Source organism: Chinchilla lanigera, unplaced genomic scaffold (assembly GCF_000276665.1).
Source record: "Chinchilla lanigera isolate Chin_1 unplaced genomic scaffold, ChiLan1.0 scaffold00116, whole genome shotgun sequence".
In the NCBI taxonomy this organism is placed as follows: Eukaryota; Metazoa; Chordata; class Mammalia; order Rodentia; family Chinchillidae; genus Chinchilla; species Chinchilla lanigera.
The window spans coordinates 413,140-428,668 of NW_004955517.1; the positions used below are offsets into that span (position 1 = coordinate 413,140).

Genomic DNA, 15,529 nt, shown 5'->3' on the forward strand with positions numbered 1-15,529 from the left:
AGGTTTGCATGCACATCTGACATTTTCCCGTAAGTTATGATTGAGTTGGTACATTTCATTGAGTGACATCATCAGACTTGTCCATACTCAGCATCCTACCGGCTGGACCACAAAGGTCATTTACTGAGTTTGTTCTAAATTCAGGGTTCATTTAGGTTGATACACTGTAGTTTGATCATTCTTTATAAAAGAATCTTCAATGTACCGATTACTAACTGTGTGCTGCACGGTGTGTGAGTCCTCCGCCTCTGCAGCAGCCCCCTGGAGCAGACCCCATTCTTACCCTGCCCGAGAGACCCGAGGCTCAGCCACTCACCTACATGCAGCCGCGGAATTCGGTGCCAGGGTTTGGGTTAATCAGATCTAGCTTGAGACCCAGTGCTCCTGAGAGAAACACACTCTGCAGGGACATTTGTCATATCAACAAATCCTACACCAGGTTTGCTTTTGGAAAATAAGTTTCAAAAACCTTTGCAGAGGGAAAACTTGAGTATAGAAAGAGTATGTATTGCCTTCCTGCCTTTGTTTTCTAAGTAGTTGGTGCTTCCAGGTTTGTCCTCAGCATCCTTCTTGCTGTGAATCCCTCCTAGAGACCCGCACTGATTAACAGCACAGTCACCTCCTGGATCTGAGTCCTGTCACTGCCATTTATTAGTCAGATGTTGGAGCAATTTCTCAGCCTCAGGTGTTTTTCTGTAAGATAACGGCTGAGTTGGAGTGAGGATTGTAAAGTCAGTATTCAGCACTGTACCTGAAAGTGCCCTGTAGATGTTTGCTACTGTCTCTTGCATGCAGCAGATCCATTTGGATACCAACACATTCTTTGTAGAAGCTGGTGTCTTCCAGAAAGGCGCAGATACACGCCTGTCTTCAGAGTCCGCTGTGGGCTCTGAGTGTGACTTCAGCTTTCAGTGGGAACAAGCACTGTGTATTGGGGTTGACCACAAGCTCACATCAGCTATGTTAGTTTGCCAGCAGGGGGCCATTGTCTTTCTGCTTTCTCGATATAAATCCTTTTACTGTATTTTTTTCTGAGCAGATGTTATTCCACTGTCTTAGTTTAACTGGAATAAATATAAGGAGTGCAAAAGCTGTAAATAATGAAAAAATAGAGATAATAGAATTTAGACCTCAGCTTGCTTTTTCCTTTCTGTGCTTAATTCAAATTTCTTCTTGATGCAGTATGAAATTTGTTTTTGTTTGTTTGTTTGTTTTTCCGGTACCAGGAATCGAACTCACAACCTTGCCCTTGCCAGGCAGGGGCTGTTCTGCTGAGCTAAATCCCCAGCCCCTGAAATTTGTTTTAAAAGATTCACCAAAGAGAAAAAGAATAGAGAAGCCAAGAGGAAACAATAATATAGCAGATTTCTTGAAGTGCTAAGACAATATTTTGTGTTTGTGCTGGGCATTAAAAGTAAATAATATTTTCTTGAGCTCCAGCAGCATATATAAAGCTGCCCTGCTGCCTCTATTTCACACCACACATGAATTCATGTTCCTTTTTCTCATGTTTGCAAGGCTGTATAGAAATATTTCTGAAAGACCAGCAGTCTCCATGCCAAGGAGAATGGACCCAACCTCTGTTTCTAGTGAAGTGCCGCCTGCCTGGAACCATGCACAGGGCTCAGTATTAGTAGGTGACACTGTGGGCCCAGGAGACCAGCAGCATCACCTGGGGTTTTCAGGAGCTGAGAAAAAGCAAATGTGCTCATCCTCAGATCCTAGCACACCACATTGTGTTTACAGGTTTTGCTATGGCTTGGATCATTGGATCATAAACTTGAGCATGTGGTGGCTACCCAGAAGGTTTGTTAAAACGCAGATTGCTGAATGGCATCCTCAGAGTTTCTCATTCAATTGTTTTGTAGGGGAGTCCAAGAATAGGCATTTCTGGTAAGTTCTGTGTATTGCTGCTACTGCTGAGCAAGAAACCAGCCTTTGAGAATAGCGTACCTTAGTCTAACCTGAGCGACACTGGATATGGTATGGCCGTCCACCCCCAGGGTCTGTCTGGCTCCACCCCAAGAATCACTTAAGGAGAATTGCTCACCTAGAGATGTGGAGACAACAGTAAGACAAGGAGTTAGCAAGCTGTGGCCCATGAGCAGCATCCTCTGCCCATTTTATAGATTTTATTGGAAAATTCTTTATTTATATATCGCCAACATTGGCTTTCATGCTGTCAAGGCCAAGCTGCACATTTGGACAGTCTGTATTTGCACTCAAGCCTCACAGATAAGTGTCATCCTTAGTCCTTTACAGAAGAATTTGGCCAGCTCTTGATCTGTGCCAGTGCTTCAGTATATTTGGGAAAAGGCAAGTTGGAAGTCATTATACAGGCAAGTGGCACACTCCAGGCCCCCAATTTGCATGTATTTTTTAGACATCAGGGTTGTTGTTGTTGTTGTTGTTAAGTACACATAATAATGGCAGCTTTTAAATTATTTCTCAATAGGCCATTCTCCAAATTAATTTTCTTACTGGAAATAGTAGTTTCTCAAAATTAAAAGAATCATACTTTTATCACCCATGCTACCTCTCTAGTATGTTGTTGATATCTATTTGAATTATTGGTAGAAAGTTTCAAAATCACATAATTAAAAGGGGAAAACACTCATGATATTTTCATTGTCAGATGAGTGATGTTAAATTTTTTACACTTTGGCCAAAAATAGTATAACATCTTTGGAAAGCAGTTTGTCAGTGTGTATTAAGAATCTTTAAAGTAATGTTCACGCTCATCAGTCAAGTAATTCTACTTCTTGGAAATACAACCAATTTTTTTTTATTACAGTAATATGTATAATAGTTTTTAAAAACATAAGACATCTAAATGCCTGTTACTATAAAACTGATGATAATAGATGAATCTCCTTACTGATTTGAGCCTTTTACAGTCAAGACGGAATACAGGGAAGCTGGTAAAGTCTTTTCAGGGAACTTGAAGCATGTTTGTACATGGCCCCTGTGTTGGTCCACTTCGCCGTTAACTCCGGTGACGTACAAGACGTCTGTATCTTAGAGGGAATGGCTTGTTTGGCTCCCAGTGTCCGAGGTTTCAGGCAGTGGTTGGCTGGTTCCAAGGCAGGAACATCAGAGTAGAAGAGCATGGCGGAGAAAGCTTCTCACTGTATGCTGGCCAGGAAACAAAGCATAGGGGAAGAGTGCCAGCAAGAGATACACATCTGTGTTAGTTACTTTCTCGTTACTGACACACGCAGTAACTGACACCCACAGCTGAATGGGGAGGTGTTTGTTTTGGCTCACAGTTTGTAGGCGTTTCAGTGCGCAGTGGGCTGGCTCCAAGGCAGGGTGGCATGGTGGAGGAAGCTTGCTTACGGCATGGCACTGGGAACAGAGGGAGGGTGAAGGAAAGAATGGGGAAGAGATAAATCCTTGCAGGCCACACACCCGGTGACCCATGTCCTCCAAACAAGCTTCGCCTCTCAAAGAATTTCTACCACATTTTGCTATAAATTCATGAGTGAAGTAATCCACTGGTAGCTGCCACACGCCATGATCCGGTCACCAACCAAAAGCACCACTGTGAGTGCACGAATCTTTGGGGGACATCTGGGTATAAACTATAACACCCTGCAAGCGCATGCCCTGAGTAGCCCACCTCTTCCAGTCTGGTCCACACCCTAAGAGCACCTGTGGAGTAATCCACTGATCCGTGTAGCACCTCCATGATCGAAGCACTTCTCCAGGAGTCTCTGAGTCTAGTCAAGAGGACAAGTGGACTGGCCCAGGCCTACACAGTTCATCTGTAATAGGAACCCAGTGGAACTTTATGTTCTGCTGAACCTGCTCATCACCGGCCAAGCCCAGACTTTTTAACCCTGTTTGACCCCTTCTTGCATTAGGTCTTGTCACCTGTCACAGTGGCGAACAGCATCAGTTCTAGCTTTAAATCACACCTCCTGCCCTTGCTGTTCTTCTCAGCCACTTCAGAGTCCAGCGCCCTTCAGGTCTTGCATGCTCAGCTTATTGGCTGCTTCTTGCTGTCTGCCTCTGCACTCGACTCGAAATTTATATCACATCTTCTACTCCATGGTGGAAATCCCTTCACGTTCCTGTTGTGCTTAAAGTGCAGCTGTTTATCCAGGCTTGCAAGGCTCAGAGTTGTTCAGTCCCTCTCCTTAACCGTCTCCACCTCACCCTTATCTGAGCTTCATGCTCTTTCTCAAGCATGCCAGTCTCTTTTCTACTTTTGAGCCTTTTCCATGTGCTGCTCCCCAACACCTGCAAGCACAGCAGCCTCCTGTTGTCCTTTAGTTCCTGTATTAACACTTGCCTCTACCCGGAGGCCTCCCTGTGCAGCCTTCCTGACACAGGCTCGCCACTCTCCACTTAGGGACCTGTGGCCTCATTCGTTCAGAGTATTTGACAGCAGGCACTCAGTCAATGTCTGTTGCATGAGTGAATGCATCTCTTCAAATGACCGTGTGCTATATGTGCACTTGTCGTACTCAGTGGCTGTGGGTTATGTGTACTGATTTGTGATTTGAGTGTATATATATGTGTGTGTATGTATGTGTACGCACAGGATATAATCACCAAAATGTTACTTCTGCTGCAAATGAGGTTATAGTTGACTTTACTTCATTGTACTTTTGTATGTTTTTCAAATTTATCATTATGGCACTGTTACTGTACAAAAATATACGTAAAATTGATCATTTTAACCAGTTTCACATACACAGTTCTGTGGTATACAGTGTATTGTCTCTGTTATGCACCTGTCACCACCATCCAGCTCTAGAACTTCTACACTGTCCCCTGCTGACAGTGCATTCACCAAACAGTAACTCCCCAAAATGATGTCTGCTGCTTTTACAGTGAGAAAAATGTTAGGAAAAACGTATTAGAAAAAAATGGCAAGCTTATTTTTCAGGGAAAGCTACTTTAAATGAATATTGGATTACAAAATTTAATGACTGTAAGACAAGTTAATTACCCGTCTACTTTATAATTTCGTTTATTTTTTTTAAACTCCATCCTATATAAATCTGAAGTGCTTAACTGGCACCTGTTTTTGCTGCAGTGGCTCCACTGTAGGACAAACCATAGTAAATGGACTTTTCCTGCAACTATGAGCATTCCTGGGAGAAAGTATATGCTAAAGCAGAATCACCCAGAAGTGGGATTGCTTGTAGTGACTTTATGCAACTTTTCCTCAGCCGAGAGCCTTTAAAGTTTATTTCATTGTCATTTCTTACTGTAGTGAAATGCACTTTGTAGCTTCCAGATGAGAATGTTCTTGGAACACACAAAGGGACTTAGGTTTTTCCCAGTCTGTTACAAATAGGTGAATTAAGAGAACTCAGACATGCTCCCTCTGGAAACCTGGTCTCTTGCCTAAAACTACAAAAAGTTTTAAGCCATTATAGTAACATGCATAGCAGCATTATTTATATTAGAAGTAGCTTAATTTTCCATGAAGGATAAATACATTTTGGTATATTTTTAAAATGGAATATTATGCAATATTTAAAATAAATACTTGCTGGGGATACGGTTCAGTAGTAGAGCTGTTGCCTTGCATGCACAAGGCCCTGGGTTTGAGCCCTGGTGCCACACTACATACATACATACATACATAAATAAATAAAGTTACATCAGTCAAACATCACATCTCCATAAACTAAAAGAAATGAAATCTAAGACACAAAATTCTAAACATCTATCTATAATATATAGAAATATAAAACAATGACAAATTCAGAATCTAAGCCCCATTTCCTCCACTTAAACTATAAAATTGTCTTATACTAAGCTCTGAAACTTTTGTTGGGAAAAGCTCCACTTGCTCCTGACCCATGTTCTTGTTTGCATTTATAAAACAAACCTTAAATTTCAAAGAAAGTGAAGACTCTGACAAACTCTGTCTAGCAGTTTATCACTTGATTGGCTCACGGCCCTTGACAATTAGGAGAAGGTTTATAGACATGTCCTCCAAACAGTTGGAAGTTAATTTGAGATGGGATGCCAGAAAGTACAGAACCCTTAACAGAATGAGAAGGTGGAGGCTCTTTGCATGGAAATGTCAAGGAATACAAGAAAAATGTTAACCTGCAGCCTAGTTAAGCCAGTCCTTTTGTACCCTCGTGGTGGAAAGGAGTTTTAGTTTGACAGTCATACACCCTAGCTGACTTGACTGGTTTGAGCATACCCTCAAGCATACACCAAGGGTGTATTAAGAATGCCCTCCCGTCCATGCAGTACTGGTTTATTTTGATAGTCACTGTGTGTGATCCCTACCAATGTAAGAATCTGCTGTTTGTACGAAGGGAGGTACTAACTTGGGAATGGTCTTTGGGACTTTGCTTTTGACTCGGGCATTGCGTTTGGATATGACAGACATCTTTGCTATCCACAGCTTAAATGAAAACTGTCACTGTCCTTTTAATAAAAGGAATACAAAACCATCGATTGTAGGCAATAACAATTTTGTGGGAAAACATTGTTGTCCTTTCAGTGAAGCTAGAAAATAGCAGGTATGACTATCAGACAGCAGTGATTTACTTTTTTCTCTGAACTTTCTTAGCACAGTGTCTGGAATATATTAAATACACACCAAATATTTGTTACCTAGTTTATATAAGTCCACACTATTTAACAGCAAGCAGACTTGCTTTTGACCCACATTTCCCTGAACCTGTGCTTTGTTTCTGGTTGTTTTAAAGCCAATAGGATAGATTTTATGTCTCTGTGCCCTTTTTTCCCCAAACAGCAAGTAACAGTTCATGTTTGGACTGCTTTTATGTCCTCCTCTACTCACCTCAGCACTTGTCCACTTGACATTCTAACAGTTATGGCTCCCAACTTTCATTAAGTGCTTTCTCTTTGCCAACCTCTGTCCAAATGTGTCACTTCCATTCCATGCTTGTGACAATCTTGTGATGGAGCTACTATTATGTCATGTTCTATTTTTACGAATGAGAAGTGAGGGTCAGAGATTAAGCCTTGTGCTCAGGCTCACTCTAATACACACTGGAGCCAGGCTTCAGACCGAAGCCGTTTTGGTTTGATGACCAAGGTCACCAACTCTCTAGCGGAAAAGAGCACTAAGCATTTATGACAGTATCTGGGACATACCATAGTAGTCACGTGACTGTTAGGTAAACTTTAAACATTTGATATCAGCTCTTTTGCTGTATGATTCAGATAATTAAATGCACTTCTTTTATGTATACGGTTCTATAACTTGACAAACAGATAAACTCGTTTTAAATACTATATTGGTGTCTCCCCCAAAAGTTCCCTTTTGTTCTCCCTTTTGTAAAACTTATTTTTAAGCTATAGACTCACAGGAAATTGTAAAACTAGTAGAGCAGCCCCGTGTGCCCCTTGTGAAGTTTCTCCCTTGATACTGTCCATATACCCCATAGATCTGACTCTTCCTTTCCAGTTAGTCTTTGCTTCCCTCAACTCCAGGAAACCGTTGAACTCTTTTCTGTTGCTATAAATCAGTTTACCATGTTCTAAAACTGTGTATAAATGAAATCATACAGCGTGTTTTCTTGTGTCTGGCTTCTTTTACTCAACACTGTGTGCCTGACTGAGGTTTATCAATGTTGTTGCATATGTTAGTAGTTTGTTTTTGTTTAGGGGGGAGTTCTTTGTTTGCTTGGAGACTATGCGTAGTTCAAGTGCAGGCTGGCCTTGAACTCACAACATAGCCCAGGGTGGCCTCAAACTCACAGTGATCCTCCTGCCTCAGCCTCCCAAGTGCTGGGATTACAGGTGTGCACCACCATGCTCAGTCATTGTTTTTAAATAATTGTGTAGCACTTCATTGTTACAATATACCGCAGTTTGCTTCTCTGTTCACCTTTTAGTGTGTGCTTGGGACTTGTATGAATAAGACTGCTGTGAAGGTTTGTGTACATGTTTGTTGTGTGTGTGCAGACATGTTCTCATTTTCCTCGTGGAAATAAGTGTGACATTGATGGTGCTTGACTAGTGAAGGTGTGACATCATAAGATGAACCAGACTGTGTTCTCAGGGGGTGGACCACTTCTTACACCCACTAGCAGCGTGTAGGCTTCCCACTGCTCCACAGCCTTGCCAAAACGACACTGTTGGTCGTGTTTATGTTTGCTGTTCTGGTTGATGTATAATGGGATCTCGTTATGGTTTGACTTTTTATTGTTCAGATAACTGATGATATCTAAAATTGTTTCATATATTCAATGGTCAGTCATATATATATTCCTTCGTTAAATTATGTGTTTAAATGTTCTGCTCATTCTGGGTGTATACTAAGACTGCGGAGGTGTTTGTCTTCCTCATTTAGTTAGTACATACAGTACATAGTAACTGAACAACCTAAGATGGACTCACTGAAACTTTGGGTGTCATACAACTAAAAAATATTTCAAGTGGGCTTTCATTAGTTTATTCCAAAATGAGCAAGCAACTGTGAGTCATTGGAACATGGTGTTGAAATAAAGGTCAGTAGTTTCCTGAGCTGGCTGGGAAATGTCACCATCATAAACATCACTGTCTTCATGGTGTACACTTTTTGAAGATGAAGAAGATAGCATCTGTTGACATGAGTTTTGTGTCTAACCAGGTTACTTGGTTGTTACATTGTTTCTCCAAGGCTAAAAATGCTCTTACCTAACTTTTATCTTGTCTAAAAAGGGAAGGACAATCTAAGTCTTGTCGTTTCTAGCTGACATTGAAGCGTCTTTCTCCATTAAGAGTGAACACTAGGTTGATCTATAAGCCTTCTGTTGAAGATTATAATTTGATTATGATTTTTAAAAATGTGTCTCTTTTCTGTGACACATTTTTGCAAGTGTGATTATTTTAGCTTTTTTTTCTGTTAAATTCAGAGAATTACAAGGACATAAACATATAGACACACTCAGGTTACTCTGGCTTAAACAAGAACAGTAAAAAAGCAATATGTATCTAGTGCTTAAAATCAGGTGATAGAGAAGTGCACATATGATATTATCTATCTGTAAAGATGAAGAAAGTCTCCATCTGCTCAGTTCAAGTCTGTCTTCCTAATGGAAATCAATGTTCAAAGTTTTTAATGATTCCTTTTTATTTATTTAGTTAGTGTTTGGGTTTAAACCCAGTGCCTTGTAGATATAGGTATTTATCACTGAATAGCCTTAGCCCCTCTCCTTTTAAAAATTCACTTTTGTACTGCATATTGTTTTCAGATCAGTCATTCTAATTACCAAATTCAAGTGTGCAAAATTGGTCAAGAAAAGAGAAAATTTTGAGTGTTGACTATTCCTTTCAATGTCCCACAGACATCAGCAATACACCTATTCTAGCTAATAAGAACCATTGTTGAACTCCTACCATCTTGTATGGTGAAGCTCTGCATCATTTCCAATTTTTTTTTATTAGTTGTTACTGTCTTTGATTGTTTGATCAATCTGACATTCTTACATCTGGTGGACTGAACAACTTCGTTGAAGATAACAGTATGTAATGTTAGTTTATTGCAACCATTGTTAACTCCTATCATTTTGTTTTGAGGTCATGTATCATTTTTGTTGTTTTTATGTTGTTTTGACTTTATCTTCATTGTTGTTTCATTAGTTTTTAAAATTTTTAAAATAAAAAAATTCACTTTTACCAAAAGCAAAAATTATATACTATTTTACATATTTCCTTCCATATCAGCCCATAAAGATATATTTTATGCAGAATAGTTACAATATGGATAAGATCTGCTTTACTGAATAGATCTTTGTTTCCTGGTCTTTTTTTTTTGTACCGGCAATCGAACTCAGGACCTTGCGCTTGCCAGGTAGGTGCTTATTCCACTGAGCTATATCCCTGGCCCTGTTTCCTGGTCTTTTGCCTTTATTTTTATTTATTTGCAGTCGCAAAAATGCTGTAGTCAACAGTACTGGAGATTTGAGTGTACTTTTGCAAGTATATTCTCAGGGAAAATTCCTACCAATTGAATCCCTGGTGAAAGAATAGTGTACATATTTGACAGTTGCTGCTGACTTGTCTTTCTTGAGGGTTCGACCATTGACTCTCCCACTGGTAGTATCTGTCAGGGTCACCTATTTCAAATGCAGTAGCCTAGTTGAAAGCCTTCTAGTGTCGTAGTTCTTGTGACATGGGACCTTGCTTTATGATGCCCTTTGCTTGCTTTTCCTGCAGGGGGAATCCCAAGTACATCCTGCTGAGGACCATGGGGTTGGACTGGAGCTTCTGTGGGTGGCTTTGTAGCACGCCCTTCCCAGGAACCCCTGTTGTTGATGTCTTCTGTCTGTGTTACGTATTTTCCACAGGAGGAAGGCTCAACAAGGACCTGCGACATTTTCTCAGTCAACGGTTCCAGAAAGGGTCTCCTGATCATGAGCTCCAGCAGACCATAAGGGACAACCTTTACCGCCATGCTGTGCCTTGTGAGTAGCCAGGCTTGGTGTGCTGCTGCTTTGTGAGTGTGTGAAAAGTGCTGGGGTGAAGGAAGAGCTCTGCGTCTGTCTCTGGAGTACTGAGCTTGTCTGCTTAATGATGCCAGAAGTCCTGCACATTGCAGTGTGGCTCTGCCACTTCTGAATTGGCAGTGGGCAGGTAACTTTTCAAGTGAGCGGGAACGGTGTGTGGTGGTCCTGGCCTCTTGAACTCTGACGGGCAGAGCACGGGTGAGGAGCATGAGCATTTGTGAAGGCTTGGCCTCGCTGGCGTGGGCCCCCATCAGTGTCCCATCACTACTATTCAGGGCCCGGGCCAGGCCAGAGACCCCGACTGACCTGTGTGGAGAGAGTGGGTCCTTCCTGGCCGTCTGTAAAGTAGATGCTTCAGTGGCATCTCACGTTCCTCCTGCCTTCTGCCCAGTTTATGAACTCATAAATCAGGATTATTTGAAGACACGGTTTCCACAGATCAGAGCACTTGATGGGTAAGACCAAATATGAGAAAGCAAGATGCTTGATTTAGTGAATTATCACTGTGTTCTACCACACCATGTTCCCTGCAGGCGAGTCATAGGATATAAATCTTAGAAGTACATGGGGTTGTTTGATGAGGAAAGAGTGATCCTGGTTTATGGTTGGTTGGTTGGTTGGTTGTGTTTGAGACAGGGTCTCACTATGTAGTTTAGGTTGGGCTTGAACTCACAGCAGTGTTCCTGCCTCAGCCTCTTGAATGCTGAGATTACAGGTGTGTGCCGCCATGCCTGGCTTTGATCTTGGGTTTATTACTTGGAATTTAATATTTGAAGGTGATGCTCTTTAACACCCATCATACAGATGCAAAACCAGAGTAACCAGTAAGTAGAGATCAAGGTCTTCTTGGCCATCGAGAGCCTGGTCCGTCACTGCTGCTGAAGGTACAGTATAGCTGGCTGAATGCCGTACCCAGTATGCAAACTCATGACTGTTCCTTGTGTACTTTTCCCCCACTTACATTTCAGTTTGAGAGATGGGGGTGAAGCAGATGAGCACACCATCTCCTGATGCATCTGTGGTGTTACCATGGTTATGTGTTGGCATGTTTTCCCATTATTTTTTCCACTGACTGACTGGACCTGACTCTGAGCTAAACGGCTTGATTTTAAGCTTGCCACTCTGTAAGAATTGGGGCAAAAATTACCTCAGTTTTTTAAAACAGCAGAAAAAAATCATGTTTGTCCTTGGTTGCATAAAACCCTTAGTATTGATGTTTTGTTTGTGTGAAACCAGCAAATCTGGAATTTGGAAATGGTGGCCCCATCGAAAGAGAACATGAATAATAATTCACTTTCTACTTCCTATGTAAGTGGGAAGAAAATGTAGAAGTGGTCTGCTTTGAGGTCAGTTTAACATGAGAAGACTTGCAGTTCTGTTACACCCGTGGCCACTCTGGCCACCTGTGTTTGGCCCTTTGGCTCATGTGCCCAGTGAAGCAGAGCACTCAGAGAGTTGTGTATGGGACAGGAAGCCCTGGGTCTGGAGAATGGATCCTGCGGGGAACCAAGTCACCCTCAGCTGCAGACTCTGGAATACTTCCTGCTGCTAAATGTGTACTTTGAGAGGGGCAGTCTGAGCTGGTGCTTGCTAGTGGGGGTGAGCTTCTTGTGCATTTTAGGGGTTTTGTGGGGCATTAGAAATGAGGGGGTAAAGCACCTCTTTTCCCAGCTTGGGTGAGTGTCATCATGTGCATCGTGATGGACTTTACTATTTGGAAATCAGTTTTATCTTTGTTTCTTGACAAAGACAATGCAGGTAACAGCAGTCTTATTTTACAGAGAAGAGGATAAAGCAATGAAACTTCACATCCTCAGATCTTATCACTTTTGAGTACCACTGTACTCACTTCTCACCCACTGCTATTTTTATTTTTTTATTTTAAAAGCTTTATTGAGATATTCACATACCATATAATTCACCATTTTAACATGTTTATATAGTGCTGGTTTTGTTCATTATTATTATTTTTCACTTTGCTTTTTTCCCCTTTATTCAAGAACTCTTTTTTCCACATTGAAAAATTTCATCTTAGTAGGAATTTAATTACATTTACTGCAGAAAATGACTGCCAGAAAATGAGAGGAAAGAGCAGCAAATGCAGAGTGAAGCAGAAGTCGTGGTATGAAGGTGCAGGCTGCTCTGCTAGCTCTATGGCCTGGGGAAAGTCGCGTAACCTCTCTGGGTCTGATGCACGCTTCCAGAAAGTGGGAAATGTAGCCCCAGCTCAACTGCTGTCTCCCTGGTTACACACACCCATCTTGAGGTAGATCTTATTAGTGCAGACAGCCTCAGAGGGTTAAGAGCTTGCTTAAACTCACCAATTAGCAAGGAGCCCTGTTGGGGTTAAAGTTGGTCTCTCTAACTCCCACACTGGGCATAATTAATGATCATAGTATTATAGAAATGGACACTTGATAGTGAAGATAAAAAGAATTTCTTCTTATTTTTGATTGCTGAATTTATGGTCTTAGTAATGTAAAATGAAGTTTTATGTCTTGCATATGGGAATGATGTAAGGCATGCCTTGAAGATTAGTGTCATGTCTGTAATTTTCAAGTAGTTCATTGGTATGCACAGTAGAGTTTTAATTTTAACGATTACTCAGATTCCTAAAGTCGTTATATAATTTTTATAGGACATTTTCATTTATCTGATTTCCCACATTTACATTTATCTGCTTTCCCATGATTTCCCATATTTACATTTCTATGAAAAACCATCTTTAAGCTGAACATGGTGACACACACCTATAATGCCAGCACTTGGGAGGCTTGCTACAAGTTCGAGGCCAGCCTGGGCTACACAGCAAGGCTCTGTCTCGAAAGAAAAAGAAAAACCACCTTTAAATAAATGGATCTGAAGTGAGCATAAACATGATCACTTCTCTCTTCTTCAGAATCATCTGATTAAGGTTCCTGTCTTCTTCACCCCTAACTCTGTTCACATTCCCCACCTCTGTCCCCTCGCTGCTTCTGCCATACACTCCCTCCACCTGTAGCACACTTGGCGTCTTCCCGGAGCTGGGCACACCCCTTGCTCCTGTTTCCCTGTGTTCCTGTGGGACTGCTTCGGCCCACTGCCGTCCTCCCTGCTCCTGAGCTGCCCTCTCGCCTCTCCCATGCTGCTGCTGGGCTGCTTGTCCTGTGAGAGTCGCAGTTGGTGAATCGGTGCTGTATCTGCCTCAGTGACCACTCCACCTCTACCTTGGTGCTTGGACTGTTGGATAATATTCGTCAAATGAATAAACAAATGGAAAAAGTTGTCAAATATTTTTTTCATGATCACTTAGCCTTTGAGAGAAACTTAGTGCGTAAAGTGTCAGGATAAAAGGCAGCTCAGTGGCTTACACTGGAGACGGGCTACAGTGGCCAGTAGGGACTTTGATGATTGACGGCAGGCGCACGGAGCCCGGAGGAAAGCAGGGCAGGCATCAGGGGTCTAGGAGCGGGTGTGCCCATTCCCAGGGCCTCCGAATTACAGTCTGTATCCCTGTGCCTCCTGCACTGATAGCCTCTGGCCTTTCGACTGCTTGTCCCTGCTGGTGTGACAACATCTCAGACGGTCGCTTTGGAATGTCCGGCTTTCCCCTGGAGATAAATGCGCTTCCTGATGGCACTTGTCGTTTGCTGTGCGGCTGCTGTCTGGAGGAGACGCCACTCTCCTGCAGCGCTGGGTTCCCAGTGTCCCGGGCATTGCCCTGGCTCTCCTCCCACTTCCCCGGGCTCTGCTCCCGGGAGCTCATCGTTCTGTCCAGGCCAAGGCCACCTGAAAGAGGAGGGGGTGACCTGGCTCCTTCTTGGCTTCACACTCTGTTGATCAGGGCTGTCCCTGACACTGAAGCCATTGTAACCTGGTTAAGAGGTACCCATCATTGACTCGAAGGAATTTCCAAAGGTGTTAAACACGTCTGACCTATAAGACAATTGAGATTTGATGTAGTAAACATAGAAGACTCTGGTCTTTATTTATGGAGGTGTCAAATTCACCTGCTAACATTTAGCATTGCCTGTTATTGCGAGTGGGCTATAAATTATCTCTGGAACCTTTTGTACCTGTTATTTTCTCTTAGGTGCAGTTGTTTCTACAATGGCTTGCCTGAAATAGACCCATTCGGCATGACTGTCCATAAGTAGAGCTGACAGCATACATGAGACCTTTTAATCAGCAAGAGACCAAGATAAATAACCAAATGTGGAAGATGCTTTATCTCCTGAGGTGTACATCTCTGTGTCCAGGTTGTGTTTATCACTGGGAGTTGCTTCTGTTGCACTTCATAAACTAGAGAGTTCTGCAAGCGTGGGTTAAGACTGATGAGATAAAGGACATTCATAACTTCCTCAGTATTGTTACTGTCATTGTCTTCTCAGCAGAGTAAGTGGTGTCAAAAATTACGAGGATCGTGTTGCCCTTTGCAATGCCTAGTTTGTAACTAATAACAATAATAGCTCTTCATTTTGAGGATTCCTGCTGTATACCAGGTACTCTGCCATGATCTATCTGGATCTGTCAATATCTGTCATGTCCTCTCTAACTGTAGCCTCACCTGCAGCACATAGACAGTTAATACCCTGGGTGGGCTCCAATCCATTTCACTCTTGTACCCTCTCTCTTTTCTGTTCAGTCACAGATGGTTATTGCCTCTGATGTAGTAAAACTTTCCGTCGGTTCTCACCTCTTTCTCTCCCTTTCCTGTGTGCCCCCAGCTGGTCTGTGGTCTGGACCCAGTGGTCCATCACCCTACTGCTTATTCCCATGTATGCCCTTTTTCCCTATCAAACTTATTTGCTCTGCATTGGCTTTCAATTGGCCACCCTTAGAAAAGCCAAGAATTCGAACACACAAGTAAATGGTTCCTACGGTGGCACTGGACTTCCTGTCCTACACAATACTGTATATATGGCAGGGAGTAACTTTAAATATGGTACCGCTGAAAACATCCTGTGTAATGTGTGTTCTAACAGCAAAGCAGATTCATGGGATAGTGGTGTAAATTCTTAGGCTTTTGATTTATTTTTATACTTTTTATAATGCTCAGCACAGTGCTAACAGAAACAGTATAAACACAGGATTGCATATGGTAAGGGGAT

The 15,529-nt window shown here is 42.2% G+C and overlaps 1 protein-coding gene across 7 annotated transcripts in view; it reads left to right on the forward strand.

Moving 5' to 3' along the window:
* The window catches only part of Magi1 (membrane associated guanylate kinase, WW and PDZ domain containing 1), a 599,700-nt gene that overhangs the window by 358,441 nt on the left and 225,730 nt on the right, over positions 1 to 15,529 (forward strand). For all 7 annotated transcript variants that reach the window (XM_005409004.2, XM_005409005.2, XM_005409007.2 and 4 more), the window contains exon 2: positions 10,281 to 10,397. In XM_005409004.2, the coding sequence (XP_005409061.1) occupies positions 10,281 to 10,397 (117 nt within the window). The remainder of the gene's footprint in view (positions 1 to 10,280; positions 10,398 to 15,529) is intronic.